Source organism: Miniopterus schreibersii (genome assembly GCF_964146895.1).
Source record: "Miniopterus schreibersii genome assembly, chromosome: 15".
NCBI lineage: Eukaryota > Metazoa > Chordata > Mammalia > Chiroptera > Miniopteridae > Miniopterus > Miniopterus schreibersii.
The window spans coordinates 28,259,733-28,271,971 of NC_138115.1; the positions used below are offsets into that span (position 1 = coordinate 28,259,733).

General features: G+C 38.5%; 1 protein-coding gene across 2 annotated transcripts in view; it reads right to left on the bottom strand.

Moving 5' to 3' along the window:
* Positions 1-3,901: 3,901 nt before the first annotated feature.
* Positions 3,902-12,239, bottom strand: part of NCK1 (NCK adaptor protein 1) — a 53,346-nt gene continuing 45,008 nt past the window's right edge. For both annotated transcript variants that reach the window (XM_081160066.1, XM_081160067.1), the window contains 2 exons: positions 11,519-12,231; positions 3,902-9,450 (listed from right to left, as the gene is read on the bottom strand). In XM_081160066.1, the coding sequence (XP_081016192.1) occupies positions 9,256-9,450; positions 11,519-12,231 (908 nt within the window). In that variant the 3' untranslated portion in view covers positions 3,902-9,255. The remainder of the gene's footprint in view (positions 9,451-11,518; positions 12,232-12,239) is intronic.

Below are 12,239 nucleotides of genomic sequence, written 5' to 3' on the forward strand. Positions count from 1 at the left end.
AAATGGATATTGAAAAAAGTAACAGAAATATTCACAAAAGAACAAGGGAGCATTAATGAGAAACACCTAACCCAGCATGGTGAATCAGAGAAGGCTTCCTGGAGGAGGTGACTTTTGGGCTATTAAATGCTGAGAAAAATTAGGCAGACCTGGTGTGTTTAGGAAACCACAAAACGTTCGGTGCAACTGGAAAGCAGGGTCGGAGTGGCAAGAAATGGGGTCCAAAGGCAGGCAGAAACAGGATTCCAGAGAGCTTTGAATACCTCGTTGAGGAGCTTAGAGTCTATCCTTAGAGAGCAATGAAGCTTGGAGAGGAATGAAGGTCAACGAAGGGGTTAAAACCTCAGATCTGATCATATCACTTTCTGCATTTGAGCTTTAAAAAGTTTATGACTAGGATAGAGAAAACAGTAGAAGGGCCAGGCTGGAGAAAGAAGAGCGAGGAAACTATGCCAGTCAACTGGGTGAGAGATGTTGTTCCCTTCTACTAGGTTTTCCCATGTCTGTAGAGAGAAGTCAGTAAATCCAGAAGAGGAGGTAGAATTGACAGTTCCTGAACACTGAGTGGACTGGGAGGGTGCAGGAGGCAAACATGACTTTCAGGTTCTAGGTTTGAGTAACTGGGTGGATGGCAGCACCTCAACCAAAATAATGACGAGGAGGACAGGGTGGGGCCAGGACAGCAGGGCTGGGGGGCGGTCCAGAAAAAGGTTGCATGTGTTGAGCTTGATGCACTTGAATTTGAGATACAGACAGGAGAACCGCAGTATGTAAACCATCTCTGTCTCTGGTTTATGGGTGTCCGGCGCCATCGCCTCTACCTTTGGCACTGCAGTGGTAGCTGAGCTCAGGGAGTGGGTGAAACATTCAAGGAGAGTGTGTAGATTAAGGAGGCATGTGAATGTGTTTCTGGAGAAGATCCACATTTAAGGACCAGCATAAGAAAACAGAAATAGGAAGATCTGAGTGGGGAAAAGAGGTCAGAGAGGCTGTCCTGGAACAAACTATGGCCCTGGAAATGATGAAAGACGGAGTGGTCATCAAGCAGGAGTGCAGAAGAGTGAGTCATTGAGTTAATCATTGAAAAATGTCCCCTGCATGATCCTTCGTAATCTCAGTAGGAGGCGTTTCAGTGGAGAACTTGAATCAGTAGCTAGATAGTTGTAGGATGAGGAGTGGATGGAAAAAGGAGTACGCTTTCGATGTGAAGGGGAAGAAAGCAACTCCAAGAGCCTCGTTTTTTCATTTAGAAAATAGATACGATGATTTCTTGCATAATAGTTAAGGGAATTAAAGAATGCACACAAGGCACATTAACACAGTGCCAGGAACACAGATCTTCACAAATGCTGTTTTAACCATTTGTTAAGTTAAAAACATTAGCAATAAGTACATTAGGGTTAATTTGCTCTGACTACCCTTTGAGGGCTGCTCATCTTTTGGTTTGGTCCCTAGATAAGCAAAGAAAGGCTTCCAGTTGGAGATACCTACTGGAGGGTAGTAAAATCATGGGCTCTGGAGCCACTGTCTGGGTTGGCATCCAGGCTCTGCCACACTTACTCTGTTTTTTTAGGCAAGTCATTTAAACAGTCTGTTTTTGTGTCTTCCTCGATAAATTGGAGACGGTTACAATAGTACTTAATTCACAGGGCTGTTGTGAGAACTAAATGAATGGTACACTTAGAGCAGGATCTGGCAAAGTCAGTGTTCAGAAAATGTTAGCTGTATATCTTTATTACACCATGGTCAAGAATGCTGTTTCATGCTCTTCCTGATTCTAGCACTGAGTCAGTGGCCACATCTGTGCCATGACGTCTGCTCATGAGCTGCTTGTATAGTTTCTCACTGCTCCCCTGGCGTCTGATCCTGGCTCCCCTTGCCTTTGGGTCTGGACATACCCCAACTTGTAGTGCTTCATACATGCTGGCCTCAACATCGGTCCCCCATCTTACTTTCTCTCTCCCAGTCCTGGCTTCCTGATTCCTCTCTCCTAAATGCATTTCTGCCCAGTTTCCACATGTTAAAAGCTGAAAATAAAAACCAGTGTGTACCGGGTATCTGCTATGTGCCAGGAATTGTCCTAAGGGCTTTCCATGATAATATACATTTCCATATTTTATACAACAGACTTGCAAGGTAAGATTTTATTCCCAACTTTTCAGATGAGGACACGGGGCTCAGAGAAATTGATTTACTATATATTAGAGCTAATTAAGGATGGAGACCGGAATTCCAGCCGAGGTCTGCCTAATTCCAAGTTCTTTCCACTCACCTTACTGCCTCCCAATTAGCACCAGAGGAGGGCTCACAGTGCTTCTGAGGGCACAGAGGAGTTGATCCAAAGGCCTTAGAAAATAGATCTTGAGAAGGAGTTCTAAGGATGCACCTGTTTAGATTTGGTAGGAAAGATGCATTTACAGTTCAGCGTTCCAACTGAGCGAATGCCACGAGCAAGGCCCAAGGATGGAAGTTGAAGGGAGTATCGACTAAAGAAGGAAAGGAAAAGGGCAATAATCAGAAAATAGGAGAACAAGTCTCACTTAGCTGTGCTGGGGGGGAACGAGTGTTCACCAAACCTTGAGGTCTTAAGATAGTTGGCTCTACCTGGGCATGGGTCCCAGTCAAGATACCCCTGCCCAGCACTGCCACGCTCACCAGGCAGCACTGCCTGGCGATTCTTCACAAGCCACTGCAAGGAAAGTCTCTGCACACCTCAAGGGGCACTGAGGGATAATGATGTCCACCTGCTAGTTTCTGAATGACAGTCCCTCTCAGGACTGGTTCACGACAAGGCGCTCAGACCATCCACATCTGCACGGGCCATGCCACTGGGTGAGGACTTCTGGAGGGCTGTGCCTCACCTGCTAGCCTGTACCCTTGCCTGGAATCCCCAACTCTGACCTCACCTTTCTTTTCTGTCTTTGGGGTCCTTCTCTTTCTGTACCTTCTCATCAGCTGGTTGTGATCTACAGTTTTCTATGCAACATGCCAAAGCCAAGCTCTCGTCTAACCCGTTGCCTGCACTTCTCAGGTTAATTTCCACTGCCGTCCAGAGCTGAAAGATCATCTATTCTGATCATGAACTCACGGAAAAATAAAACTATTTCCTATTATAAGCAGGTACAGTCTAGAAACAGGAATTTTTTTCCCTAATACACTATTTACTACTTAAATATTTTATATTTAATTATGGAAGGGAAAGCGAGGAGATATAAGGGTTTTATGAAATGATGAAGCAGCAGTGGTGACGGGTAAAGAGGTTGATGCAAGAAAGAGCCCTCCGAGCCCTGTAGGGCCGGGACCAGAATGAAGTAAAACACCAGGATGTAAATTTGGGGCACTCACTCTTAAGAGTTGTGCAGGGCAGGCCCTGGTGCCCTGGCACAGACTACGTGCGTGGTCAATCACTCCATTCCAATAATCCTTCCTTGCCCTACTTAGCACAGAATAGTTCCGGGCCCTTTACCAAGATTCCTAAATATGTCCTGTATTTTAGACCATCTCACATATAGTTGTAACCCATTGTCTGAATTAAGTATTTTTTGTTACACAGGGTGTTTAAGCAGTGGAATTCTCTTAGATTTTACTAACTCCTGCTTCTACTGAATCTGCTCAGATATAATTTCCACACTGTCAAGCTTTAGTTTTCAGGATTCTTGTAGCCCTTTTACACCTCCTGGAAACATACTTTAGTTTTTCAATTTCCTCCCTAGTTTATTGTGTGGCCACCAGAGCAGAGCATTAGGAATTTAACCTCCCTTAACCTCAATTCTTTCCTTAGGGTGTGATCAAATAAAGCCCCTAAGTATGTCAAGCTGTCCTTCCTGTAGTCATAACCATTTTTTTTCTATGTGACATTCCCCAACAACTCCCTCTATAGTAAGTTCCACATTTAAATAAAACAAATACCATTTTATTCCATTTTAAAATTTGGAAATCAGAAAAAATGCTCTGTAATAGTGAAGATCTTAACATAATTTTCAAATGACTTTGGTTGCTGTATTTTCACTCAACCAGTGGTTTAATAATAGTTATCGGTGATTCTGTTATGTGGAGCACACACTATGCACAAAGGTCAATTTTTTTCAGAGGCCTCTTTTGATCATTTTGTATAAATCAACACCCCAACTCTCTCTCCCCAGCCCCCTCAACCTGCTTTTTCTTCAGAGTACTTCTCCATCAGGCATTGTATCACTAGAAATGTAAGTTTTATGACAGCTTTTGGACGACTTTGTCCATTTTCATTATCATATGCCAGGTTAAAAAAGTCCAGCACCTGAGCAATCAAATATTTGAGGTGAGTTGGTTGGATGGTTGGATGCTGGACAAACATCTCCAAAAACTATTTAAGTATTAGACGCACAACCATACACACAGATATAACAGTTCAAAAAAGATTTTTTCATCTTGACACCAAGCAATTAGCACATGCCCTGATGAAATCACTATTTGTTTTCTGTAACATCCCCTTTCACCTATAATCTAGAAAACATATCAAAACAAGGAGGTTGTTTGCCATTACTTGCTCCTAGAAAAGACATGGATATTCAAGGATTACTCATTTCTTCCATAAGGGCTCAAAAAGTATCAATTTAATAACCACTCCTGTGTTTAAGAGTCAAGCAGACAACACTTCAGTCTCATCCTGGAATCCACCTGTCTCCGTCATTTCCCAAAGTCTATCTGCAAATTTTCTACATAAGTTATACATTATTTGAGCCCAGAGATTTATTTAAAGCAACTGAATATCTTACAACCTTAGATGTCTATTTTCAATTGTTTATTTTTATGTTTGTTTTCCAGTTTGAAGGTCATCATCATTCCAGAGGTACAGGAAAACGTGAAAATTGAGTATTGTCTTATCTTCTGTAGTTATAAATATAAATAAAATCTGTAACATTATTCCAAAACACTGTGGCCAGCTTTCCTGTGAGCTTTAAAAACAGCTTAAAAAGTAATTTGAATTGAAACATTTAAAAGTTAGCCAGCCCAGTAGATAAATGTTTGTGTTAGGCCAATTCTGAAATACTTGACGTGTTCCAGCTGGAAACATATTCTCAAAAAGACACTTTGGTTTAAGACATCTACCTCTGTGAACATGGCCAATGATAACTGGAAAACTCCTCCTGCTCTTCAAAACCTCACCAAACCCAATTTAGGTGCTACTCATTAAACAAGCAAGTCTCAGCAAACTGTGTATACTTTCAGATAAAAAAAACACCTTGTTAGTAAACTAGAAAAATATACTTTTGTTCCTCTGCCACTTGGTTTAGTCATATAACAGCAAGAATTAGGGTGTGTGGTATGCATAGTATGCTAGTCTATAAGTGTTTAGAAGATGACCGAGTTGAGTCATATAAACTTGCTAAACCAATAGAATCAGAAGAGAGGAGCTTCCTATCTTGCCTTGCGATAAAATCAAATAATGGTTTCCCCCAGAAGCAGTAATGTGGCATTTTTTAGAGTTCACTGGATGCTGTTCAGAACATAAAATTAGGATGTCATCTATCCAATATATCAAATGTCCTTTAAGGAAGAAGTGACTACAGTTATGAGGTCATTTAGAAACAGAAGACCTATATACATTACAAAGAACCCCTTATCTTCTAGCAAAATATTAAAACGGAAAAGTTAAAGTATACCATGTTACATTCCTAATTTATTTGGACATTGCATTTAAAATGTTTCTGACAAATGATAGCTTCCAGATTCCAAATTGAAAATTCTCCATTACAGGTAAAATAGAGAGCAACAGTAACTGCATTTGCAGGTGTGAAGGATAAGGGTTGAAAAGACTTTTTACATTGATTTTCCCCCATGTGTATTGGTAAAAATAAGGGGAACATCCTTATTATGCTCTATATGATAGTTGTCTTGTGGGAATTCATCTCCAGTATTGTCAGCTAATCATTCTTCAGGGGAAACCAGAACTCTGAAATTTTATGTGAAATTCCCCAATTTTCAAATGTTAACAATCACTTTAAGCATTGTGTGGCTACAACTATTTGGTTGTACCCTGAACAGCATACCCTAGTCAAGATGGAGTGGGGGAGGACTGCGTACGTACAGTGTAAATTCAGACTTCTCAGTAAGAAAAGGGGCTGACCTGCCTGGGAGGAAGAGGTGCCTTTTCTTATTTTCACAAAAGTCCCTACAGACAGAAGTAACCAGCTTCTTTGCAATCTCTGGACTAGATGATAGAATTAAGAGCATTAAAGCTGGCGATAACTGATGTGCCATGTATCTGTAAGGATGAACCTTTTTCCTTTTCTTTTTGGAGTGACATTCTAACCACTCAAGTTGCTCATCTGCTAGGCCATTATTCTTCCAGCGATAGCAATGGATTGCACTTAGCCTTCCTCTCCTACTCAGTGATATATGTGACACACCGCCATTAATAGTGCTAGGTGCCTGTGTTAACTGTGTCTAGTGGAAGATGTATATTAACAGATACAGCAGCAATAGCTTTTACTTACTGAGCTTACACAGTTTTGAAAACCTTCTTCCAAGATTTTGGAGAAGTTATTTGTGGAAGTAGACTGGGCAGGGTTATCTGTGCTACGTGTATTTAAACTGATAGCTAAGCATCTCTTCACAAGTGATGAAAATTTCTATAATACCACCCTTCCTAGGAATCTCTCTACTCTAAAAACAAGCACAGAGAGGGCAGTGTGTCATGATAATGAGTGTACCAGGCTGGGAACAAGGAAACCTGGTTTGTAACAAAAGTCCTGCAACTAGCTAGCTATGTAGATGTGTTCTAAGGTTATTGTTTATGAAAATGGCTTCAAGTAAACTTCATGCTTATAAAACCAGCCATTGGTGTGAGGATTGGTTTAAGACTTTTAAAAAATCGATAAAATGTTAAAGTACAAAATTAAGTAGTTCTTAGTGAGGCTTTCATCCCATAATAAGAGCACACAGTAGATATTACTGGCACATATGGGCTATCTGGGAACTCTCAAGTTATTATAAATCTAATTATGACACAGAAATATGCATTGTTTCTACTTTCTCAAAATCCGTATCATTAGCTCAGTGGGGTTTTTGCTATAAATAGCTCATGTCTGTGATGAAAAGCATTAATTGCTCCCTCTTTTAAAAAAGACATCCATTTTTTACTAAGACTGGATAAAAAACAAAGTGATGGAAAAAAAAAAGCATCATCAAATATTTGTTTAAGCCCGACCGGCACTGACCTATGATCCAAGAGATTGAGGTTTGATTCCGTCAGGGCAGGTGCCCGGGTTGTGGCTCCATCCCCAGTAGGGGGCGTGCAGAAGGCAGCCGATCAATGACTCTCTCATCATTGATGTTTCTGTCTCTCTCTCCCCCCCTTCCTCTCTCTGAAATCAATAAAGATATATTTTTTAAAAAAATGTTTGTTTAAAATATAATAAGATATTTACTATCTAGTTATTTCAAAACCACTTTATGACTTTTCTTCAATTTATATTCAAGTGATTTTATAGCAAAAAAGATAAGCACACATAACTTTTATTCCCATTAAACTTACCTACTATTAATCATCTTCAACAAAGGGGGGGCTGATATCTAACCACTATGCTGTACATCTGAAACTAATATGAAATATTGAATGTAAACTGTAATTTTAAAAATTAAAACAAAACAAAACAAAGGGGGACTGAGAAAGATAATGAAATATAAACTAAAAGGTTTTAAAAGCAGATGTAATGAAGATGAAAAATTGTACATCAATGTCTTAATTATATTTGCTGACTCCTGATGCTTAGTGGGAGAAGCCAGGCCTGCCACCCAGTGGCAATACAAGTCTTTTAAAATGATTTTAAGATTTAAAACATTTAAAAAAAAATTTTTTTAAATACATTTAAAAAACAAAAACTTCATGAATTAGATGACTTCAATTTTAGCATCAGTAATTCTGGTGTTTAAATGTCTGCTTATAACATTAAAAATGGAAACATTCATTTGCTTAGGCTGAAAAAACATGACTTCCGACTGTTTACAAGTTTTGTAATTTTAGTAAGAACTTTCAATTAAAATACTGAAGGTTTCTTTGTTTACATTTAAATCTATAGAATAATGAAGAGAAAAGCTGTGACCATAAAATACAACTGATTTTCTTCTGTGAATTACAGAACTAGATTCAATACTCTCTAGTAGTCTCTAATCCATATGCCCAAATTTCTGTAAACAAAAACATAATAGAAGCACCTGCAAAAATAAGATTTAAAAAATACTTTTCTCTAACCATGAGCACATCCCATCTTTTCCTCACTTACATATCAATTTTAGTGTCTCAGCTAACAAAACTCAAAGCTGAGAGGAGAAAATAGAAATAGTAGAAATACTACACCTGATAATTATTGATGTTTAGGGATGGGGAAAGGGGGAAGGCCAAGTATCTCATTGCCTCTTACTTCCCCCAAATTTGGCTGTAGCTTATTTTACATTGGCACAGATATATCCCAACACAAGATGCTTTGGTAAAATAACACTGTGGGGGGGCGAGAATAACACTAGAGCCTCCATTTACAGTTTGAAAATTGCTTTGTTCTCTTGAATAATCAGTTAAGAAAGAAGCACCCCAAAAAGTTCTTAGAAATTTAGATTTTTGTTTCTAACAGTTGTAAATTAAAACTGTACAAGGTATGTTTTCTAACCTATGTTCCATTTGTTTTGCTTTACAGTGAAGACAATGAATGAATTTTTAAAAATGGAAGACACAACATACTTGATTGATATTTACAATGGTTTGTGACAAATACAATACCTAAAAATAATTTCTAATTTTCCATTTATTATTGCTATTTAGTCACAGAAATGATTAACACTCTCCAAGAAATTTATTTTAGCGTATGTCATATATTGATATAATTTTATATGAAGAGAAACCATTGAGGAAATGACTAATATAGTGCCCCTTACAAGGAAATAAAGGAAAGGCAATGAAGAAATTCTTCCATATAAAGACTTTTGATCTGCATCATTTTTTCAAAATATAAAACCTTAATATTAGAAGCAAAGAGAAAAACAGCAAAAGAAACAATAAAACAGAAGACCAAGGAAAAGGAATTGCTTATGCAGATGCTTTGCATACGTAGTATATATGTATGGGCTGAGTTATAATAAAAATACTTATGTATTATAGTCAATTCTCATATAGAGTTAGAAACAGCAATATCCAATCAAACATGACTGGACTGACATTTTCTCAGTCTTCAATTACATGACGAATTAGAGCTGTGCAGCAGTCATTTCTGGTCAGCAGTATCATGATAAATGCTTGATAAGATACAATTTTTCTCCTTGTTCACTTGTAAAAATTGGTGCCTTTTTGTAATGTTCTACAAGTTCTTCCATGGTGCTGAATTTACGCTGCCCAATACAGTAGACAGTCTCTTTTAGTTGGACTTTAAAATGCTTGTTTTTCCCTTGTGCTTTTAGTGATACTGAGAAATCATTTGGCTAAAAGAGAAAAAAACATGTAGGGTAAATATTCTGAAACACATCTATTAGCATTTTTATACTAAACTAATAACAGTTAAAATGTGAACAGTTACTAAGTACTAGGCACTGTGCTAAATTATTTATGCCTCAAAACAAACCCATTTTACAGATGAGAAAATCGAGGGTGTATTGTCCAAGATCATCTATCTAGTTAACAACAGAGTCAGGATTCAAATCTAAGCAGTCAGACTCCAAAGTCTCAACATGTTCTACCTAACACCACAGCAAATCCTTTGGTTTAACATCTGATGCATATCTAGAGCCAGCTTCTCTCCAGACTACTTGAGAAACACACGAGAAAAGCCAAGACATCTACCCTCTTTCAATTAGTAACTAACAGTAGCTGTCTAATGGAGTAGCTCATATAATATTCTGAATTCTCAAAGAAATAATGTAAACTTATGAGAGGTCATAAACCCAAATACCTACAAGGGCGGGGGGAGTAAATAAGTGACAGGGTGAATAGATGGAGGGAACTACAGTGCTACTCTTCCCTATCACCAACCACCAGCTCTTCCTGAGTGGTTATGTACAGGCTCCAGTCCAAATGAGGTGGCCACTTAGCTGTGATTATTACCTGGTAGAAATATGGGCTCAATGTTGACAGGCCTTCCAATTTTAAAAGGGAAGTCTGCTACCTGAATTTTTATAATAAATCTCCTAATATTTAAATACTGACAATATTCAAATGTTTAAAAAAACATTATGCAGGTCAAATAATATATGACTAAGACCGCTACTTCAAAAATTCTACTGCTAAAAACAATGGTATATTTTGGCTAATATCTATGTTCAATTAGCCACAAGAAAATACACAGTATTCTACAAATAAGCTACTTCCTTAATTAGACTTTTTTTTTTAACCTAACACTCTTTTGAATAGTCTGCATCAACCCCAGACGCCTCTTTTAGGCAGTTACTGCCAAAGCTTCAAACAGTGGGCTCCTTGGAAACATCCCATATTTATGGTTACTTTACCACCCACCCCAAGGTCACTCCCTTCCTAAACCGCCTACTGCTTGTCCTGGAAAGCAGGGCCAGGTCAGGCATCTAACAGAAAACAAATCCTACCACTTTTCCCTAATGCCAATCACCTGGGGGGTCATGAACGCATAGGCTCCATTTCCTGAACTTCACTCTGGCAGTTCAATTAATCTCTATCTCCCCTCTCTCCTTTCCTCCCTCCCTCACATGCATGTGCATGCATGCGCGCGCGTGCACTCACGCACCACTTCAGACAGATTTTCTTCTGACTTTCTTACAATCTTTTGTACAATCACACATTCACTTTTGTACAACTAAATACATACAAACAATGTCCTTTCTAATCATGATTTGAGAAGTGGAAACATAGTGGTATCCTTTATCAAGGAAAAATAAAGGCCATTTTTAGGGAAGTGAATATCATCAAATTCCAATATCCTAGACAAAGTCTACGTAACTATTGTCTTATTAAATTTTTATGGTTTTACTGTTTTAGTTTTAGAATAAAATTTAACTTTTATCACAAATGCATTTTAAATACTGTTGAGTGTTAAAAAAATGTTTTTGAGGTGCATAGTAAAAGTGTATTCCAACTTCCAAACAAGCAATTTATGAAGAAACTTAAATATCCATTTTTTAAATTTAGGAATATCCTTTATTATATGGACTAAAGTGGATCCAATATGCAATTTAAAAAATGTTCCCTCCCCTCCCCCCCAAAAAAGGGAAAGAATTGTTTTCCCAGTTTGGCCTACTGCATTGTTCTACTCTTAATGAAGAAGCCAATGTTAACTTTTCTCCATTTTTCAGTTTAATGCAACAGAAAATATTTCAGGAATATAAAACCAACAGAACTAGACTAGGCCAAATAATCCAGTGTAGTATCACTGCTAGGGCTATACTTTATTCAAAACAAAGTTGGAAAGAACACTGACGTTAGCTTCAGAATACTTATGGAGAAGACACTTAACCTCTCCAATTTTCTATTTATTTTTTTAATACCCAGAGCTCTATTTCCATTTACCTTTGAAAACCAACTTACCGAAGACTCACTATCACGAATGAGGAAATCACCTTCATGTCCTCTTTCATTTAATGCCATTTCTGCTTGATGCCTGGTGACTTTCCCATAATACCAAGGATTGCCAGCAAACTTTCCAGTGAGTGAAGGCCTAATGTAATCACACTGTGGAGGCGATGGTTCCAAACCTGAGGTTAATGGATTACTCTGCATAATGGTAACGTAGTTTTTGGGCACCAGACCAATCATTCCATTGATCTTCCTGCATTTCCACCACTCGGGATCATTTTCAGGTTTTTCAAGAACATCCATTACATCTCCCTTCTCAAAATTAAGTTCTTCATCATTGGATGAGTTGAAAGGGTAAAGAGCCTGTACCACATGCAACACTTGCCCAGTATTTAGGTTATTGACGACTGCCGCTAATTTCTCTGACAGAGAACCCACATGGTCACCCAAAGGACTGTCACCTTCCTCAGTTACATAGTTGGAAGGGAACCATCCAACTTGTCCATTGTAGCTACCCCTCCACCACCCATCACTGCATTTCTCCATGACGATCACCTTCGTCCCTTTTATCAATGACAATTCATCCTCTCTCTCTGCCATGTAGTTAAATTTCACATATGCAGGCATGTTGAGGTCATAGAGACGTTCCCCTGGGTCAACAAAGCTATCATCAGCAGGAGATGCAGAATCTGGCACACTGGGTTTTCTTTTCACTTTCCCAATGCCTGTTTAG